The 17,823-nt window shown below is 38.4% G+C and overlaps 2 protein-coding genes across 2 annotated transcripts; both read right to left on the minus strand.

Moving 5' to 3' along the window:
* Positions 1-1,077: 1,077 nt before the first annotated feature.
* GCK72_000196 (uncharacterized protein) lies at positions 1,078-8,879 on the minus strand (the record flags this gene model as incomplete). The annotated part of the gene is made up of 7 exons (XM_053722330.1): positions 1,078-1,236; positions 2,613-2,936; positions 4,003-4,118; positions 4,306-4,412; positions 6,383-6,598; positions 6,651-6,808; positions 8,829-8,879. 7 exons carry the CDS (start codon positions 8,877-8,879, stop codon positions 1,078-1,080), a joined length of 1,131 nt encoding a protein of 376 aa, XP_053590975.1.
* Positions 8,880-9,882: 1,003 nt separating this feature from the next.
* Positions 9,883-17,600, minus strand: GCK72_000197 (uncharacterized protein; the record flags this gene model as incomplete). The annotated part of the gene is made up of 6 exons (XM_053722331.1): positions 9,883-10,057; positions 11,113-13,004; positions 13,468-13,543; positions 13,756-13,968; positions 16,158-16,557; positions 17,390-17,600. The coding sequence occupies 6 exons, from the start codon at positions 17,598-17,600 to the stop codon at positions 9,883-9,885; spliced, it is 2,967 nt and encodes a 988-aa protein (XP_053590976.1).
* Positions 17,601-17,823: the final 223 nt, after the last annotated feature.

Below are 17,823 nucleotides of genomic sequence, written 5' to 3' on the forward strand. Positions count from 1 at the left end.
AATCTGCAGTTTTGTACAGTAATCAGAAGCACTGAGAAAGTTGTCGGCGCAAAATATCGCAAGCTGAAAACTCAATGCGCCTTTAATTTTTTGTGTGGATTTACGGGCGACCACACAAAAATTAAAGGCGCGTTGAGTTTTCAGCTTGCGATATTTTGCGCCGACAACTTTCTCAGTGCTTCTGATTACTGTACAAAACTGCAGATTAATGCATTTATTTGCATTCGTGAATAGAATTAATTTGCAAAAAAATGCATTAAATGGTACAATTTTTCTTCGTGGGTAGATGCATTAAATAGTGAAAAAAAAGCGTAAAAATTCAAAAAACCGTATTTTTAGTAGTTTTTACGTTTTCTGCAAAAGCTGTGCAGTAAAATGCAAACTAAAAATTGAAACTATAATTTAGACTAAAAAAGCTAAAATGCAGATGTAAAAATGCAGTTTCTCAGTGTTTTTAATATTAAAAAAGCGATTTTTTGTGATTTTTGCAATATCGGGAAAACAAACAATGCCCGACACAAGCAAAACCTAATTAAATGTGAAATAAATAAAGGAAATAAATGAAAAACTGCAATATGAAAGGAATGTAATAAAATAAAATAAAAAAGGTGATAATCCCTTCTTCTCCCTGAAGGGGCAATGTGAACCAAAGGGTCAAAACCTCTTGGTATGCAGGGAATGGGCGAGAAATGGCGTCTCTCTCTTCAGAAGAGAGATTCACACTCATCGTGGAGACGCCCTACGGTCAGACACCGCGACGAAATAGTGTTGTGACGTAGACATTGGGGGAGAAATAGTGACGCAGAGAAAGAGAGAAAACGGAGAACGCGTCAGTAAAGAAAGAGAGCAGAAGGGGGATTGTTTCTGTTTTGTATAGTATAAACGGTCGATCATCATTGATGACGTGATGACATTCTGAAGTGTTGATGACACATAGTAATGGAATATCGAAACAGTACATATATTATATGTATTTATACAATGAAACTTATACTTTTAAAAAAATGTGTTTTTTTTTGAAAATTTCAGCCTAAATCGGGATCGAGAAAACAAAAAATCGAAATTATTTTTGAAAATTTAATCCAAAAAAACGTTGAGATTCGCGAGATTCCTTGGCGTCGCCATCACCTCCAACTGACGATCCTTGCGCCCGAGTAGTAGGTTTTTGACGATTTCCGATATTCCGTGCACTAGTTTGTCGGATTCGATGTCTGGTCGAAGGACCAACGCGTTTTTCTGGAATTTAATGTTTTTAAATGGAAATGGGTTAAAATTTGGTCGAAAATGACAAATTTTGAGATGAGTTTCAGGGAATCTTCCAGACATAACTCGCCCTTTCGAATAGGCTCATATTCTATAAAGTACTTCTCAACACGCTGATTCTGAATATGTAATTCATTGTTGCAGAACGCTTCACTGAACTGAGATATATGCATTTTAAAGGAGGACTGAAGTAATATTTTTTATTTCAGATTCTGATACTTCAGAAAATTCTGAACAACTTTCATCATTGGAGCATGTGTTAAAAATCGCTCTAAACGGCCTAAATTCACGTTTTCCCGGCTCAAAAGGAGCCTTCGTGGAAGAGTTTTCCCACGCGAATTTCTTCCTCCGTGTAGTCCTCTCGGACAAAATTATTTCTTTTTATTTCTCGATTTCTTACTTTTTTCAACAAATTTTCGTGTTTTTTCTTCTTTTTTACAATATAAATTGAAAAAACCACGAAATTTTGTTGAAAAAGCGCAAGAAAACGAAAAATCGAGAAATAAAAAGAAATAATTTTGTCCGATTTTACTAAACTTTGTGAGTTCGGAGATTCCAGTTCTTACAATTGCGCTCCACCGAAATCCCCTTGAAAAATGTCTCTTTTTCTCTGAGTCTCTCAATTTCGCACACTATTTTTATCGGTTTTGGTAGAGCGCGCTTGTAAGAAGCGTGCCGTGGTGATAGCGAACTTTTTAATATTAACAGTTTTTCTGTATGTACTGTAATTCGTCTTATTCAGACTTGTTACGGGCCGGGCCGGGCCAAAATCAGGAAAAATCTCGGCCCGGCCCGGCCCGCTCGGCCCGTTTTGAAACATTTTGTGTTTTTGAACTTTTTTGGGAATTTTTGGAATTTTTTTGAAATTTTTTGAAAAAAGTATAGTTTTCGAATAAACATTTAAAATTGAATTGAAATGTGAATATGTATGATAATTTAAGCATTTTTACTCTTTTTTTTCAAAAAATTTCAACAAAAAATTGGTAAAAATGGGTACCCATTTTTGAATCCGGGCCGGCCCGATTTTTGACAAGTCTGGTCTTATTCTGTCGAATTTCATAATTCAGATTCCGAATCCTCACGTAGAGTCCCGACTAACCTATGCAGATGCGCTCTATTGCCAACGGGGCTACACATTGTCGTAGCGGTGAACTTTCGAACTTTCTGTGCATACCGTGGTGAACATTAGAATTTATTCAACGTCAACGTTGAATGAATAAATTCTAATGTTCACCACGGTATGCACAGAAAGTTCAAAAGTTCACCGCTACGACAATGTGTAACCCCGTTAGCAATAGAGCGCATCTGCATAGATTAGTCGGGACTTTACGTGAATCCTTTTCTCTTACCAAATGCTCAACCTTCTTCGGAATCGTATAAAACGTGTCAAACGTCTCAATAACATCTGTAATCGGTACCACCGCAATTCTCGCAGCCTCCGACGTCTTCTTAAACTTCTGAATCTGTGTTCCAACACCATTCCACACCGGCAAATCGAATGAATCCCATGAGGAGTAGAATCCGAGTCTCCACGGAATGACGTCACCAAGTTGACTCATCGTTCGTTCACACGTCGAGTAGACACTACCGTAGTTACAGGAGAACGTCCTGGGCGCTGCGAACACCACACCATCGAGTTTTGGAAGAAATTCCTTGATTTTTGTTGACCAGTACTGGAAATTGATTTTTTGTTTTTCACTATTAGCTCGACAAAGTTCTTACAACTGCGCTCCACTGAAATCCCCTCTCTTTTTCTCTGAGTCTCTCAATTTCGCACACAATTTTCTAAGGTTTCGGTAGAGCGCGGTTGTAAGAAGCGTATCGTGCTGATAGGAGGTTTTTATATGCGGAAAACACCGTTTTTGTCGTTAAAAAAATACTTCAAATCATTTTTCCAGTGATTTTTTTAATTGACCATTTTTCGACGAAAAACGCGTCAAAGGCGCACCAGACTAATAGAATTTAGAGCTAAAAAATTGGAAAATGAGCCACGTTTTGTGATTTTTACAGAAAAAAACGCAAAAGTCGAAAAATCTCAAAGTTCGATGGAGCGCACTTTCATTCACCAGAAAATGTTCTGTATGGCCTCAAGAGATCACTTTTACAAAATGTTCAAAAAATGCACAAAAATCCAGTAGAGCGCTTTTTCCTTATTTCAGTTTCAAATTCTTCTGAAAATTCTACGAAACTTTAATTATTGACGCATATGCTGAAAATTGCATCGTTCTCCTGACTCAAAATGAGCTTTCGTGGAAGAGTTTTTCCGCGCCCTGCCGTGTACTCCTCTCGGACAAGATTTTTGATCTTTTTCTCGTTTTTTTTTTCACTTTTTTCCAACAATTTTTCGATTCTTGCGATACAAATGTTGAAAAAGTGAGAAAACGAGAAAAAGATCAAAAATCTTGTCCGAGAGGAGTACACGGCAGGGCGCGGAAAAACTCTTCCACCAAAGCTCATTTTGAGTCAGGAGAACGATGCAATTTTCAGCATATTCGTCAATAATTAAAGATTCTTAGGATTTTCAGAAGAATTTGAAACTGAAATAAGGAAAAAGCGCTCTACTGGATTTTTGTGCATTTTTTGAACATTTTGTAAAAAGTGATCTCTTGAGGCCATACAGAATATTTTCTGGTGAATGAAAGTGCGCTCCATCGAACTTTGAGATTTTTCGACTTTTTTGTCCAAATGATAGCAAATGCGCTCTACTAGCACTTTTTTTCGGAAATTCCAACTACTAACATCAGCAAGAATCGAGTGATTATCCCATCTCCACACGGCGTGAACATCATACGAATAGTCGGAATTCTGCTCGATTCGACTTCCCGCCACGTTTCGATTCCCTCGAACCAATGGGGCTACAAAATTTTCAGTTTTTCAGAAATTTCCAAAAAAAATTAGTATCGGCTCGGCACGCTTCTTCCAACTGCGCTCCACCGAAATCCCCTCTCTTTTTCTCTGCGCCTCTCAATTTCGCACACAATTTTCTTCAGTTTCGGTAGAGCGCGTTTGCAAGAAGCGTGCAGGGCTAATAGGATTACTAACACGAAGTCTGTTCGATGAGTTTCGCCGTTTCCACGAGAAGATTCTCACTGTTCGAAGTTGAATAGTGTGGGTAGAGGGGCATGAAGATGTAGCGATGCGAGCGGTGTCTGGAGAATTGGATTGTTGAGAAAATTATAGCAAATACTCCAAAAAAATCCGAAAATAACGTCAAAATGCAAATTTTCAGCATAAAATTGGGAATTTTTGCTTAAAACTGGCTCCGTAACATTTCAAAACTGATGGTTTTTTGAAAGGCCTTTCTTGATATAATGATTACGGTAATATATAGAATTATGTCTCAAACTGTGTAGAGAAATACTCAAAAACACCAACAAAAAAAACCCCGAAAATGCTGAAAGTGTGATCATGGCCGAACTTTTCCTCTGTTCGGGTTTCTAGGCCAGCGGTCTCAAAGCGGTTTTTTTTTTCAGATTTTCAGATTTTCATCTCAAAAATTAGGAATGTTTGCTTAAAATTGGCTCCGAGGCCTTTCTTGAAATGAGGATTACGGTAATATCTAGGTTTTGTGCTTTTGTGCTTCTAGGCCACGGAAAGCTTTCCCACCCGTCCGTTTTGTTAATATTCCAGGAATTTCTGTGTAAAATACGTGTAAAAATCTAGAAAATTCGATTTTCTGGGTTTCCGGATGACCTAGAACTAGTTTTCAGCGCCAAAATGTCTAAAAACTTGAAAATTCTTATAATAACACATAAAAACTCCAAAAATAAACCCAAAAAAGAGTTTTCAGGCCAAAAAATGCTGACAGTGTGATTATGGCCGAACTTTTTCTCTGTTCGGGTTTCTAGGCCAGCGGTCTCAAAGCGGAATGTTCTTCCACGGTCAGAGTGAAGCTGTATGTTCGCTTGACATCGCTGGCCTAGAAACCCCCAACAGAAAAAGTTCGGCCATGATCTAACTTTCAGCATTTTTGTACTGAAAATCAGCGTTTTTGACAAGGGAATGTTCCAGACGTAATTTGGCCTTTCAAATTGGCTCATATTCTATAAAGTACTTCTGAACACGCTGATTCCGAATATGTAATCCATTTTTGCAGAACGCTTCACTGAACTGAGATATATGCGTTTTAAGTCATTTCTAGTGCAGAAATCGCATTTTTCAAGAGGCTGAAAATTAATTTTAGACTCAATTTTTCACTTTTTTTTCTGTGTAATACTTTCCTGAAAACTGTTTTTACTAGAAAAAGTTCTAATGTGCTTTTTCAACCTTAATTCACAAGTATTACACAGAAAAAAAGTGAAAAATTGAGTCTAAAATTGATTTTCAGCCTCTTGAAAAATGCTAAAAAAAATATTTTTTCCCTGAAAATGACTTAAAATGCATATATCTCAGTTCAGTGAAGCGTTCTGCAAAAATGGATTACATATTCAGAATCAGCGTGTTCAGAAGTACTTTATAGAATATGAGCCAATTTGAAAAGCCAAACTACGTCTGGAACATTCCCTAGTGAGTGTTTTTTTTTGGAATTTATGAAAACTATTATTGAAAGCCATTTTTAGTGTAAAAATGACCGAAAAAACCAATCGAAATCTGTCATTTTCAGGTGGGAAAATGAGAAAAACCGTTGAGTAAAGGGCATTTTTCAAGTAAAAATGACCAAAAACCATTAAAATGCAGCATTTTATAACCTTAAAATGCTGGAAAAAAGGTTTAACGCGAAAATCGGTAGTTTTCGGTTAAAAATGTATTTTTTGTGTTGTAAATCCCTAAGAAACGATTTAAGGTTTGAAATTTCTGTCTTTATACTAATTATTCCATAGTTGTCAAGGCCCGGCCCGGGCCGGCCCGGAAAATTGGCGCCAAAATTCAAAAATTTAAATTTTTTTGCGAAAAAGTCAAATTTTCGACTATCACTCAGAATTAGAAGAAATTCTGAAAAAAGCATCATTTTGGGAAAAAAAGGTCATTTTTTGAAGCCGGGCCTTTAAAATTTCCTACCGGCCCGGGCCTTGACAACTATGAATTATTCTAATTATATATAAATTTTTTAACGTTTTTCATCGAAAAATCGTTGATTTTGCTCAAAAATTTGATTTTTTTTTCCGACTGTGACACTCACGATTTGATCTCGTGTAACTTCTGAGCAAACGGTGTCTCATCAAACTGAAACAGTCTAGACACCCTAAATGGTCCGTGTTCCGGAATCACAGTTTCCAGTGACTCCTCGATTCTTCCCGCCAATTTATCGACTTGTGTCTCGATACTCGGCGAATCTTTATACGCCGCAATGCATCCTTTCAACGTGTTATTTGCCATTTTTGCATTGGCGATTGTGCTGAAAAAGTCATTTCTACAGTAACCCCGGATTACGGTTACTGTAGAATTACCTATGCACAAAATTAGGCATCCGAAATCTCGAGTTGAGTGCCGATTGATTTTTGAGAAATTCTCTTGCGTGAAACTCGTTCCATGGTTGACCGGCGTGAAGGAGAACGAGCTCTGTTTGGGTGGAACGCGAGGGATCCGTAGAGAAGTGAGAACGCGTCTGGAATTAGAGAATTAGTGGGGGTTTTAAATAAGTAAACTCTACTGTTAGATTTTCTCTTTTTTTCTGAATGTATCAAAAATAAGATTAACGAAAAACCGTTTTTTACTTTTATCCAGAATTGTCAAAAATCGGGCGGGCTTATACTTGCAAACCGGGCCGACACGGGCCGGCGAGTAACTCGCGTCAAACTCAATATTATGAGCTGAAAAATATACCAAAATGTAGATCTCGACGAGTTCTATGTCCGCACGATATTTCAAAGTCAACCTATGCAAACGCGCTTTGTTGAGACTACAATTTTGGTCATATTATTTGACGCCTAAATTTCACTTTTTTAATATTTTTTGTTCTTTCAAAAAATTGGCCTTTCTCGGTTATATTTCTCCTTAAAACTATTTAGAACAAAAAAATTTAGGTAAGCTATTTTTCTCATAGTTGTCAAGGCCCGGTAGAAAATTTTCAAGGCCCGGCTTCAAAAAATGACCTTTTTTTTCGAAATTTTTTCAATATTTTATCGAAAATGTGACCTTTTTTTTTACTATTTTTCAGATTTTCTTCTAATTCTGAATCATAGTCGAAAATTACTTTTGCCCGGGCCGGGCCTTGCCAACTATGATTTTTCTCAAAAGTGCGCGTTTGGATAGGTTCACTTTGAATTATCGTGTGTCCATGACCTACTACGGCCCGGATGGCTATTCACTAATGTGCCGCGGGCCGGGAAAAAGTGCCAAAAAGCCATTCCAGACATAGAACTCGTCGAGATCTATATTTTGGTATATTTTTCAGCTCATAATATTCATTTTGACGCGAGTTACGAGCCGGCCCGTTTCGGCCCGTTTCGGCCCGGTTTGCAAGTATGGGCGGGCTGGTCGGCAGGGATTGAAATGTGGATGTCTATTTTTCATGAATTTTTTGAAATTTCAGAGTAAAAGTGCTTAAATTACCAAACATTTACAGCTTTTGATTGAATTCTAAACTCTTGAAAACTAGATCTCCTCGATGTACCTTAAGATTCACTGTACCGTATGATCTGATTTTTCATAGATGTAACCTTGGGCTATGGGCCTATACAGCAGAGTTGCATGGAAGTGAAATTTTCTTATCCGGAAGTCGGAACTCGGAAGTCGGAAGTGAAAAAACGCCCGGAAGTCGGAAGTTGGAAGTCGGAAGTCGGAATTAGATTTTTTCTCAAACTTTCAAAAACTCCTAGAAAAAGTTCATAAAATTCGCGAAAATCAGTGAAAAATTAGTTTTTGGCTGAAGAACATCCTATTTTCTGTCCTTTTAGACCATTTTTCCATGCATTTTTGCGAAATGCACTTTTCGAAAATTCCACAGTTATGGAATGACGGAAGTCGGAAGTCGGAAGTGATTTTTGTTATCCGGAAGTCGGAAGTATGAATGGAAAAAATGCCCGGAAGTCGGAAGTCGGAAGTCGGAATTCCATGCAACTCTGCTATACAGCTGTCGGCCAAGACATTATTATAGGTTTTTTTAAAATATAGAATCGGTGACATATTTCATGAATGACAATTCCAAAAAAGTAATCATTTGAGCGATCTCTCGATTTTTTGAAAAAAGTTATCTAATTATTAGCTCGACACAGTTCCTACAACTGCGCTCCACCGAAATGCCTTTGAAAAATGTCTCTTTTTCTCTGAATCTCTCAATTTCGCACACAATTTTCTCGCGGTTTCGGTAGAGCGCGGTGCAGTTCTAATATTAAACAATAATTCGATATCTTCCGCTCATTTCTTATATAATCGGGTTCTTTTATCCTGAAGCTGTATGGATTTTATAATAAAACCGGAAATAACTTTTTTAATTTCAAAAAATCTTCCCACAAATGTTCTTCTTCAGAATTGTTCTAATAAACTGCAATATTTTTCTCTATAGTTAACAGCTTAATAATCAAATAGATTAGTTTTTTTGAGAATATTCTCTCAAAAATCTCTATTTTTATGTTTTTCAACAGTTTTTCTCAATTTTTCTCAATTTTTAATTAAAAAATACTCACCGCAATCCGAAAAACGTTTGTTGAATTCCTCGAAAATATCATTTTATCCATAATTATTCCATCTAAATAATATAATAACTTCAGTTTTAAACAAAAAGAGAAAAATCGGCGGAAGACGACGAGAGAGTACACGAAACGAGGAGAGTGGGCAGAGAAAAAGACAGAAAAAGAGAGAAATGTTGCGGGCGGTCGTTTGAGATCAACTTTTGTGTTGAATTGAAGAAAACGGATGGAAAATGGAGATTTTAAGCTGAAAATTATTTTTAAAAAATTGATAAAAATATCGAATTTTTCGAGTAGAAATTCAAAAAACTGTTTTTTTGGAAATTTATAAGTAAAATTAGCTATTTTAAGCTGAGAATAACGATTTTTAGAAATTTTTATGTCTAAAAATCTACTTTCGGTTGCATTTTTGATGCTAGACATTGTAAAAATCTGGAATTGATCTAAAAATAGTTTTTTCAGCCTTTTTTCTGAAATTTTGGTATTTTTTATGTGTTCTACGACATTTTAAATTGCAATTGCTATCCTTTTTCAACAAAAAATTCACTAATTTCCATCGAAAATTGCTGAAAATGAGCAAAAACTTCTCAAATTGATTAAAAAAAATAAAATAATAAATTTCAAAAAATTCTAGTTTCCCTCCATTTTTCGTGGTGTTCGGTGGAGCGCGTTTGCATTCTTTCAAGTTTTTTTCGCTTTTTTCCATCATTTTCCACCCAAAAACGTCCATAAAAATTCATTTTAAAAATGAAATTCACATAAAACCTCGTGTTTCTCAGATGAATATAATATAAATAATAACAAATAAAGTGAAAACAGTGTTTAAAAGACATGGAAAGTCAGAAGAAATGCTGGTTGAATACTCGCAATACATACAGTAAATATTAAAAATTGTGATTTAAAGAGAAGGAAAATAGTGTAGTAAATAAAGCTGGAAGAAAATTAAAATTACAAAGAAAAGTGGGGTTTTGTGACCGCAATAATATAAATATAGAATCCGTGAGGTGTCACAGGGAGATACAAGAATTTTAAAAAATACATAAATTTAGAATCATTTCTGGAATATTTTCGCCATATCGGCCACCGATCGTCGACTATTCGCATTCTCATCGTCATCGGTGCCTCCGGTAGCTGGGGGCGTGGTCGGGGAGCCGATGCCAACGAGACGAGTACGGGGTTCCGGTTTTGGCGGGAGTAGGGGTGGTGGCGCGCCTCCGGGTCCGATTCTGGAAGAGATTTGATGAATTTTGAGGGGAAAAAACTGAAAAAATCGCAAAAAATCTCATACATTATCAAAAAACGCGAATTTTCTGTCCAAAAAATGCTGAAAATGTGATCATGGCCGAACTTTTTCTGTTTGGATTTCTAGGCCAGCGGTCTCAAGAACTTTTAGCTTGAAGTCGCTGGCCTAGAAACCCAAAACAGAAAAAGTTCGGCCACGATCACACTTTCAGCATTTTTAATTGAAAATTTCAAAAAAAAAAACGCGAAAAACTTTGCGTTTTTCGCGGTTTTCGGAAAAAGTCGATATTTTTGCCGTTTTTTGAGCGGAAAACGTAAAAAACCGAGATTTTTGCATTTGAAAATACATTTTTTAAAAACTTGATTTTTCACTATTTTGTTTGAAAAAGTATGAAAATCGAGTCTAACCACTGAAAAATCCAAAAAAAAAAAACATTTTTTGTGCCAAAAACGCGAATTTTCAGTCGGAAAAATGCTGAAGGTGTGATCTGTTTACTGTTTGGGTTTCTAGGCCAGCGGTCTTTTCGTTTGAAATCGCTGGCCGAGAATTCCAAAAAACTAAAGTTCGGCCAACACGAATCAATGTGTCATTTTCTGGCGGAAAATTTGCGACTTGCGCATCTATTTAGGGTAGAATTTAGTGTGTTGTCGCCAAGAACCATTCGAAAATTCCAAAAAGTGCTGGCCGAACTTTTCTGTTCGGGTTTCTAGGCCAGCGGTCTCAAGTCCGAAGAAACAGTGAAGAACTTCCCGCCTTGAGATCGCTGGCCTAAAAATTCGAATAGTAAAAGTTTGGCCATCATTGCCGAGCATTTTCCGGACTGAAACTTTGCATTTTTGGAATTGTCGAATATCAAAAACAATTGAAAATTCTAAAAATGCAAAGATTCAGTCCGAAAAATGGCTCGGCAGTGATAGCCGAACTTTTTCTGTTCGGGTTTCAAGGCCAGCCGTCTCAAGTCGGAAGTAAGCGATCGCTGGCCTAAAAACCGAAAGTTCGGCCATCGCATTTTTCGAATTTTTTAAGATTCACGCCTACCTATTCCTCTGCGGAAGCGGTGGTGGCGGCGAGTCGCTCGCCGCATCCAACACCTTATGCACCATCGTCGGCGACGCCTCGCCGCCACGTGGCGAAAACTCGGGTGGCGTCCGATCGGCAGACGGTCTAAGGTGAACTTGCGAGAGGACCGACGTGTCCGGTATCATTGCGATACGTCCGATGACAGGGGGCGCCCGTTTAGGCTCCTCCTCATCCTCTTCAATCAGATCCTCCATGTCATCGGTTCCTCCTCCTCCACTCGATTTACTCGTCATCATCACATCATCGCCATTCGAAAGGATGGTGGTGGCGGCTCCGCCCCTTTTCCTGGGTCTCGCCTTCTGAAGATGCGAGAGCCCGGATGGTTTGGGTGGGAGGTCCAGGTTGACTCCCTGCTCACTCCCACCACCAATAGTCTCAGAAGACGTCGTAGAAGACGTAAGGTCTCCAATGATACTTCTGGGTCTATGCCCCGCCCGTTTCGGTGTAAACGGCGAAGACATGGCTGGTGAGCCGGTGCCAACGGAAGAAGTTCTCCCAAGGCTACACGCGTCGCCAGATCCTCCGATCGACGTCCGCGAGAGCTCCGACTCAACGTGCTCACACATTTCCCGCCACTTCCACTCGCTGAACACATGTTTGACCTGTTCGGTGGCGACCTCTGTGAGACGTGCGACGGCGAGCTGTTCGGCTCTTCGTGACGTGGCGTTCAAGTCACCGCCGATGGTACGTGAGATGTTCTCAGCTATGAGACGCCCACCTTCCGTTTGGAATTTCGCAACGAATTCTTCGATTATTTCCGACATTTTCGGAGGGAATGGCTCCTGACCATAGGTTGATATAGAGTCCACAATTCCCCCTACTATATCATCACTAGCCTTCTCCATAGCCAGAAGGACACCTCCTGCAAACATTCGTTTGCAGTTCGCCTCATCCGCACCGATTGCAGTTCGGTTGCGATACAGACAATTCTGAATCTGACTCAACGCCGCGGTCGCACGACTTCTCTCCTGTCGTTGGAGACAATCGAACGCGTCTTGTACGGGATACGGGAAATGAGTCAACGTATGGTTCATTTTCATTGAGGTGGCCAAGTCGACGAATCCATCCGCACCGATGTGGTTGTTATCGATGGAAACCGATCGGAGGGATACATTCACTTGAAGCGCTTTGGATAGGATACGGGCGCCAAAGTTGCCAATCTCATTTCCACTGATATCAAGGGATTTCAGAGTGGTTGTGGCACCCAGGGTGTTAAGAAGGACACTCAAATAGGCGCCAAGTCGTGCCTCCGACAAATTCAACTCTTCCAGACACCCCTCTTCACTATACAACTTCACTACGTCCAGTAGAATCTTGTTGATAACATGAGCTTGCTTATTGTTCTTTTTCAACCCATTCATATTAGCTCCTCCTATATCAAGTCGTCGGAGGCAGGTGACCATCATAAGACTCTGAAGGACGCCTTGTAAGTCTCCATCCAAATTGTTATCACGAAGACTAAGGGTCTCGCAACGAACTCCGCCGATGCACGCGTCGAGAACATTCGCGGATCCTTTCTCACAAGTGGAGTCTAGATCCAAACGGAACGGTTGCAACTGTTGATTCGATGCCAGACCGAGCAAAACCGCTTTGAGATATTCGGATGGCATTGAGGTGTTATTAAAGGAGATATGCGTCAGTTGAACGGCCATTGAGAAGTATTCCTTCGCTGTTTGCACACCTTCCGACTTCTTCCCACCGAGTGTACATCCGTTTAGAAGGAGTTTCTCGATTTGGAGACCACCGAATTTCAGCGAATTCCAGAGTTTATCCAGGTGGATTCCCGTGTCAGAGAGGTCGAGGACGCGGAGCGAGGTGCAGATTGAGACGAGGTTGATGATGCCGGAGATCTGAACGGAAAATTAGATAATTAATGTAACTTAAAATCCTAAAATCAAGCGATTATAGGCTCCACCCTTGAAAATTGCGGAATTTGTTTGGTGGAGCGCACTTGCAACATGAAAAATTTCAAAAATCGAACGACTAGTTTTGTGGGCGGAGCCTAGGGGCGTTTCGAAACCGAGACATTTGTCAAACGTTTTGATTTCCAAAATTTTCAAATCTGGTGTCGATTTACAAGCGTAAATCGACAGTTTTGTGAAAAAAATGAAGTTACCGTAAGAATTTTCAAATTTTTTCGCTTTTCTAGTTGCCAAACGTCTCGGTTTTGAAACGTCCCAAAACCCGCTTAGGCTCCGCCCACAAAACTGGTAAGTAATCGCTCGATTTTAACGATTTTCCGCTTTTTATTTTTGAAAATGTTCATGTTGCAAGTGCGCTCCACCGAACAAATTCGGAAATTTTCAAACTTACATCATCCTTAATCGGATTCGACGATAGAATCAGTTCGGTCAACTGCATTCCGCCACTTTTACACGATGTCATTCCGCTGAAAATGTGGTTATTTTTGTGGAAATTTTCATTTGGTGGCCTAGAAATTGCAATTTCCAAAAACTCGGCCATCCGTTGACTAGTGTCGTTTTACGGCGTAAATCCACCCCAATGGCCGAATTTTTGCAAAAATCCAAATTTTTGAGGTTTTTTCACCGTAAAAACCATAATTTTTTCAATTTTTTCACTTAAAAATCGCGTAAAACTCACTTATAAAGTCCAGTACACAGCAAATTAATCGATTTGTCCGTCAACTGACACTCGGCTACATTCACGTATTTTAACTGGTTGAGACGTGGCAACACCGACGAGAGAATCGTGAATCCCTTCTTATCGTCTATGGGGTTTCTGGAGACGTCGAGATGCTCTAAGCACGCATTCTGATTATTGTGGAGAGCCGAAGCGAGGAGAGTCACAAAGTCTCTGGAAAGAAAGAAAATGGTGTGAAAATCGAATTTTTCCCAGTTTTTGATTGAAAAATTGCGTTTTTCTTATTAGCGGCCCACCCCTCTCTTACAACTGCGCCCCACCGCAAACGAGAGAGTATGGGTGAGAGACGCAGAGTTTTTTCACGCGCGAAACAGATTTTCACCATTTTTGATCTATTTTTGCATAATTTTCTCTCGGAAAATGGCAAATTTTCAATTAAAACTTGTGAAAATAGATCAAAAACGGTGAAAATCTGTTTCGCGCCAGAAAAAAAGAAAAAAACTCTGCGTCTCTCTTGCCGATACTCTCTCTCGTTTACGGTGGAGCGCAGTTGTAACGAAATTGCTCCGAATAGTTTTTTGTGCTGAAAATTAAGTTTTTCATAGTTTCTGAACGGAAATCTCAAGCTTTTTCGAGCTGAAAATCTATTTTACAGGTGAACATTGAAATTTTCAACAAAAATTGGATAAAAATCAATTAAAAACGATGAAAATCGCCTATTTTAGTGGGCGGAGCGTATTTTTCTGATTTTTCTGAAAAATATGGTAAACATGATGAAACTGCAGTTTTTGAGTCAAAAATCCTTGAAAAATCCGTTTTTCAAAGTTTTCACTATGAAAAATGAGTGAAAATCTGAAAAATTTTAATAAAACACAGTCTCCCAGACTTCGAGTAAGAACTGCAAGGAAATTTTTGATCTACCCTCATGAAACGAAAAATTTGAGAAATTAGCAGGTCTAAAACTTTATTACTTTAATTTTTAGCGTAAAGCTCAAGGTCAGAAGTAAGAAAATTTCAGTTTTATAATTATTCCGAGAGCATTATCCACCCATTCAATCCAAAAAATCCTGGTTTCAGATATTATTTCAAGTCGAAAAGGCAATTTTTCATTTTGATTTCGGAAAAATCTACGGGATTTGTTCATTTCTCAACATTATCCAACGAATGATAGCTCAAATCGTGCTTCGGAGATTTTTACACATTTCGGTAGGACGGTTTTTCAATTTGCTTATTAGTTTTCGAGAAAATAACAAAAAATTGAAAAAAATTCGGAATTTGATCGATTTCTCAAAAACTAACGAGCAAATTGAAAAACCGTCCTACAGAAATGTGTAAAAATCTCCGGAGCACGATTTGAGCTATCATTCGTTCTATAATGTTGAGAAATTAACAAATCCCGTAGATTTTTCCGAAATCAAAATGAAAATCGCCTTTTCGACTTGAAAAAGTATCTGAAACCAGGATTTTTTGGATTGAATGGGTGGATAATGCTCTCGGAATAATTATAAAACTGAAATTTTCTTACTTCTGACCTTGAGCTTTACGCTAAAAATTAAAGTAATAAAGTTTTAGACCTGCTAATTTCTCAAATTTTTCGTTTCATGAGTGTAGATCAAAAATTTCTTTGCAGTTCTTACTCGAAGTCTGGGAGACTGTGTAAAATTCGATAAAATCCGTCAATTTTCGACAAAAATCGGCTTTTCTGCAATTTGTCGTAAGATCTGATCAGTTATCGGCGTTTGCACACAATTGGAAGTACAGTAACCCGGCAATTTGAATTTTTGAGTGTTGGGGGTGAAAGTTTGTGAAAATTGAAAATTTCAGCTTCAAAATATGGAAAACATAAAACAAAATGCAGTTTTATGTCAAAAACACTTGAAAAATTCGATTATTGAGCTTTTTTGTGAAAAAATAGCTGAAAATCTGATTTTTCTAGTCTTTTTAACTCAAAAACTGCATTTTTTTATGTTTACCATATTTTGGACCTGAAATTTTCAATTTTCACAAACTTTCACCCCCAACACTCAAAAAATTCAAATTGCCGGGTTACTGTTCTTCCAATTGTGTGCAAACACCGATAACTGATCAGATCTTACGACAAATTGCAGAAAAACCGATTTTTGTCGATAATTGACGGATTTTATCGAATTTTATTAAAATTTTTGAGATTTTCACTCATTTTTCATAGTAAAAACTTTAAAAATCGGATTTTTCAAGGATTTTTGACTCAAAAGCTGCAGTTTCATCATTTTTACCATATTTTCAGAAAAATCAGATAAAAATAGGCTCCGCCCACTAAAATAGGCAATTTTCATAGTTTTTTATCGATTTTTATCCAATTTTTGAGATTTTCGACGGTTTTTTTTTAATTAAAAATGTCAATTTCATCGACATTTACTCACTTTGGCAGTGCACAACTCCTTAATTGCAACTTTCTCAAATTATGTGATTTCCTAATGACACTCAGTATGACGTCGATAACTTCAGAAGACACACGAACACCGTCACAAATTAATCCCGTAAAATACGAGGAGTACTGTAGAACACCGACGATCGGCAACAAATCTTTCGGCAATAAATGAGAGAAATCGTCAATTTTCAAATCTTTCAATTTATTCGCCGTGTATATTTTCTCGACATCCCACGAGACTTCTTCCCGGTACGGTTGATCGTAGAAATCGCACAAGGCGGCGTACGTTCGACGGAACGAGTGACATGGGCGGGGCGAAGCGGTGGGGAGGGTCGAGAATTCCGTGTACAGGAGGGCGGGGTTTACATCGATTGATGTGGGAAGGTAGGCGCCTGGAAATTAGAAAAAAAATTGAAAAAATTTCCGGAAAAAATCATTCAGAAACGGCGCTCTGATGACAAAATTTTTTTTTTTTTAAATTTTAAAGTTGAAAATCGAAATGATGGCCTAACTTTTGAAAAACCCTATTTAGCTCAAAAAGTTTCAAAAAGTGCGATTAGAGCGCACTTGCTATCATTTGTTCAGAAAAAGTGAAAAATCGCATAGCGCTCAATGGAGCGCACTTTCATACAACGGAAAATGTTATATGTTGGCTCCAGAGCAGAGTTGCATGGAAGTGAACATTTCTTATCCGGAAGTCGGAAGTGAATTTTCTTATCCGGAAGTCGGAAGTGAAAAAACGGCGGAAGTCGGAAGTCGGAATTAGATTTTTTCGCAAATATTCAAAAACTTCAAGAGAAAAGTTCATAAAATTCGCGAAAATCAGTGAAAAATTAGTTTTTGGCTGAAGAAACGCCTATTTTCTGTCCTTTAAGACAATTTTCCTTGTATTTCTGCGAAATATACTTTTCGGAAATTCCACAATTATGGAATGACGGAAGTCGGAAGTAAAATTTTCAAAACGGAAGACGGAAGTCCGAAGTGAAAAAAGCCCGGAAGTCGGAAGTCGGAATTCCGCGCAACTCTGCAGCACATGTTCAATTGAATGAAAGTGCGCTCCATCGGGCTTTGCGATTTTTTTCTGTCCAAATGATAGCAAGTGCGCTCTAATAGCACTTTTTGCACATTTTCTCATTTCGAAACTTTCAGTGTAGCTGATGCGTTTTTGTCAAAATTTCAAATCAATTTTGTCATTAGAGCGCCTTTTCTTTCATAAATCCTCACCAAAATCTGGAAAATAATGTTTGATGGCTGAGAGCATTTGACGTGCCAAATGTGTTCCGGAGTGTACTGTACACTTCATATTTATCTTCTTTTTGTGAATTCCATCGTCCAAATGAATCACCACTTCGTCGTCACTGATGACGTGGATCGCTTTGATCGTCAACACGTGAAACGATTTCTCGATTTTCAGGGAGGACGTCGTTTTACCCATAAGTAGGAATATTCTGGAAGAGAGAAATGTTGGATCATGGCCTAGAAATTTGCAAATTTGGGAAACTCGGTCATGACCGAGTTCGGATTTCTCGGCCACCTCAAAATTTGAGAAACTCAGCCATGGCCTAGATTTCCAGCTTCCGGATTTCTAGGCCACGACAGGTTTTCATGAAAAACATGGTCATGGCCTAGTTTTCCCAAATTCGGATTCCTAGACCAGG

The sequence above is a fragment of the Caenorhabditis remanei genome, chromosome I, assembly GCF_010183535.1.
Source record: "Caenorhabditis remanei strain PX506 chromosome I, whole genome shotgun sequence".
NCBI lineage: Eukaryota > Metazoa > Nematoda > Chromadorea > Rhabditida > Rhabditidae > Caenorhabditis > Caenorhabditis remanei.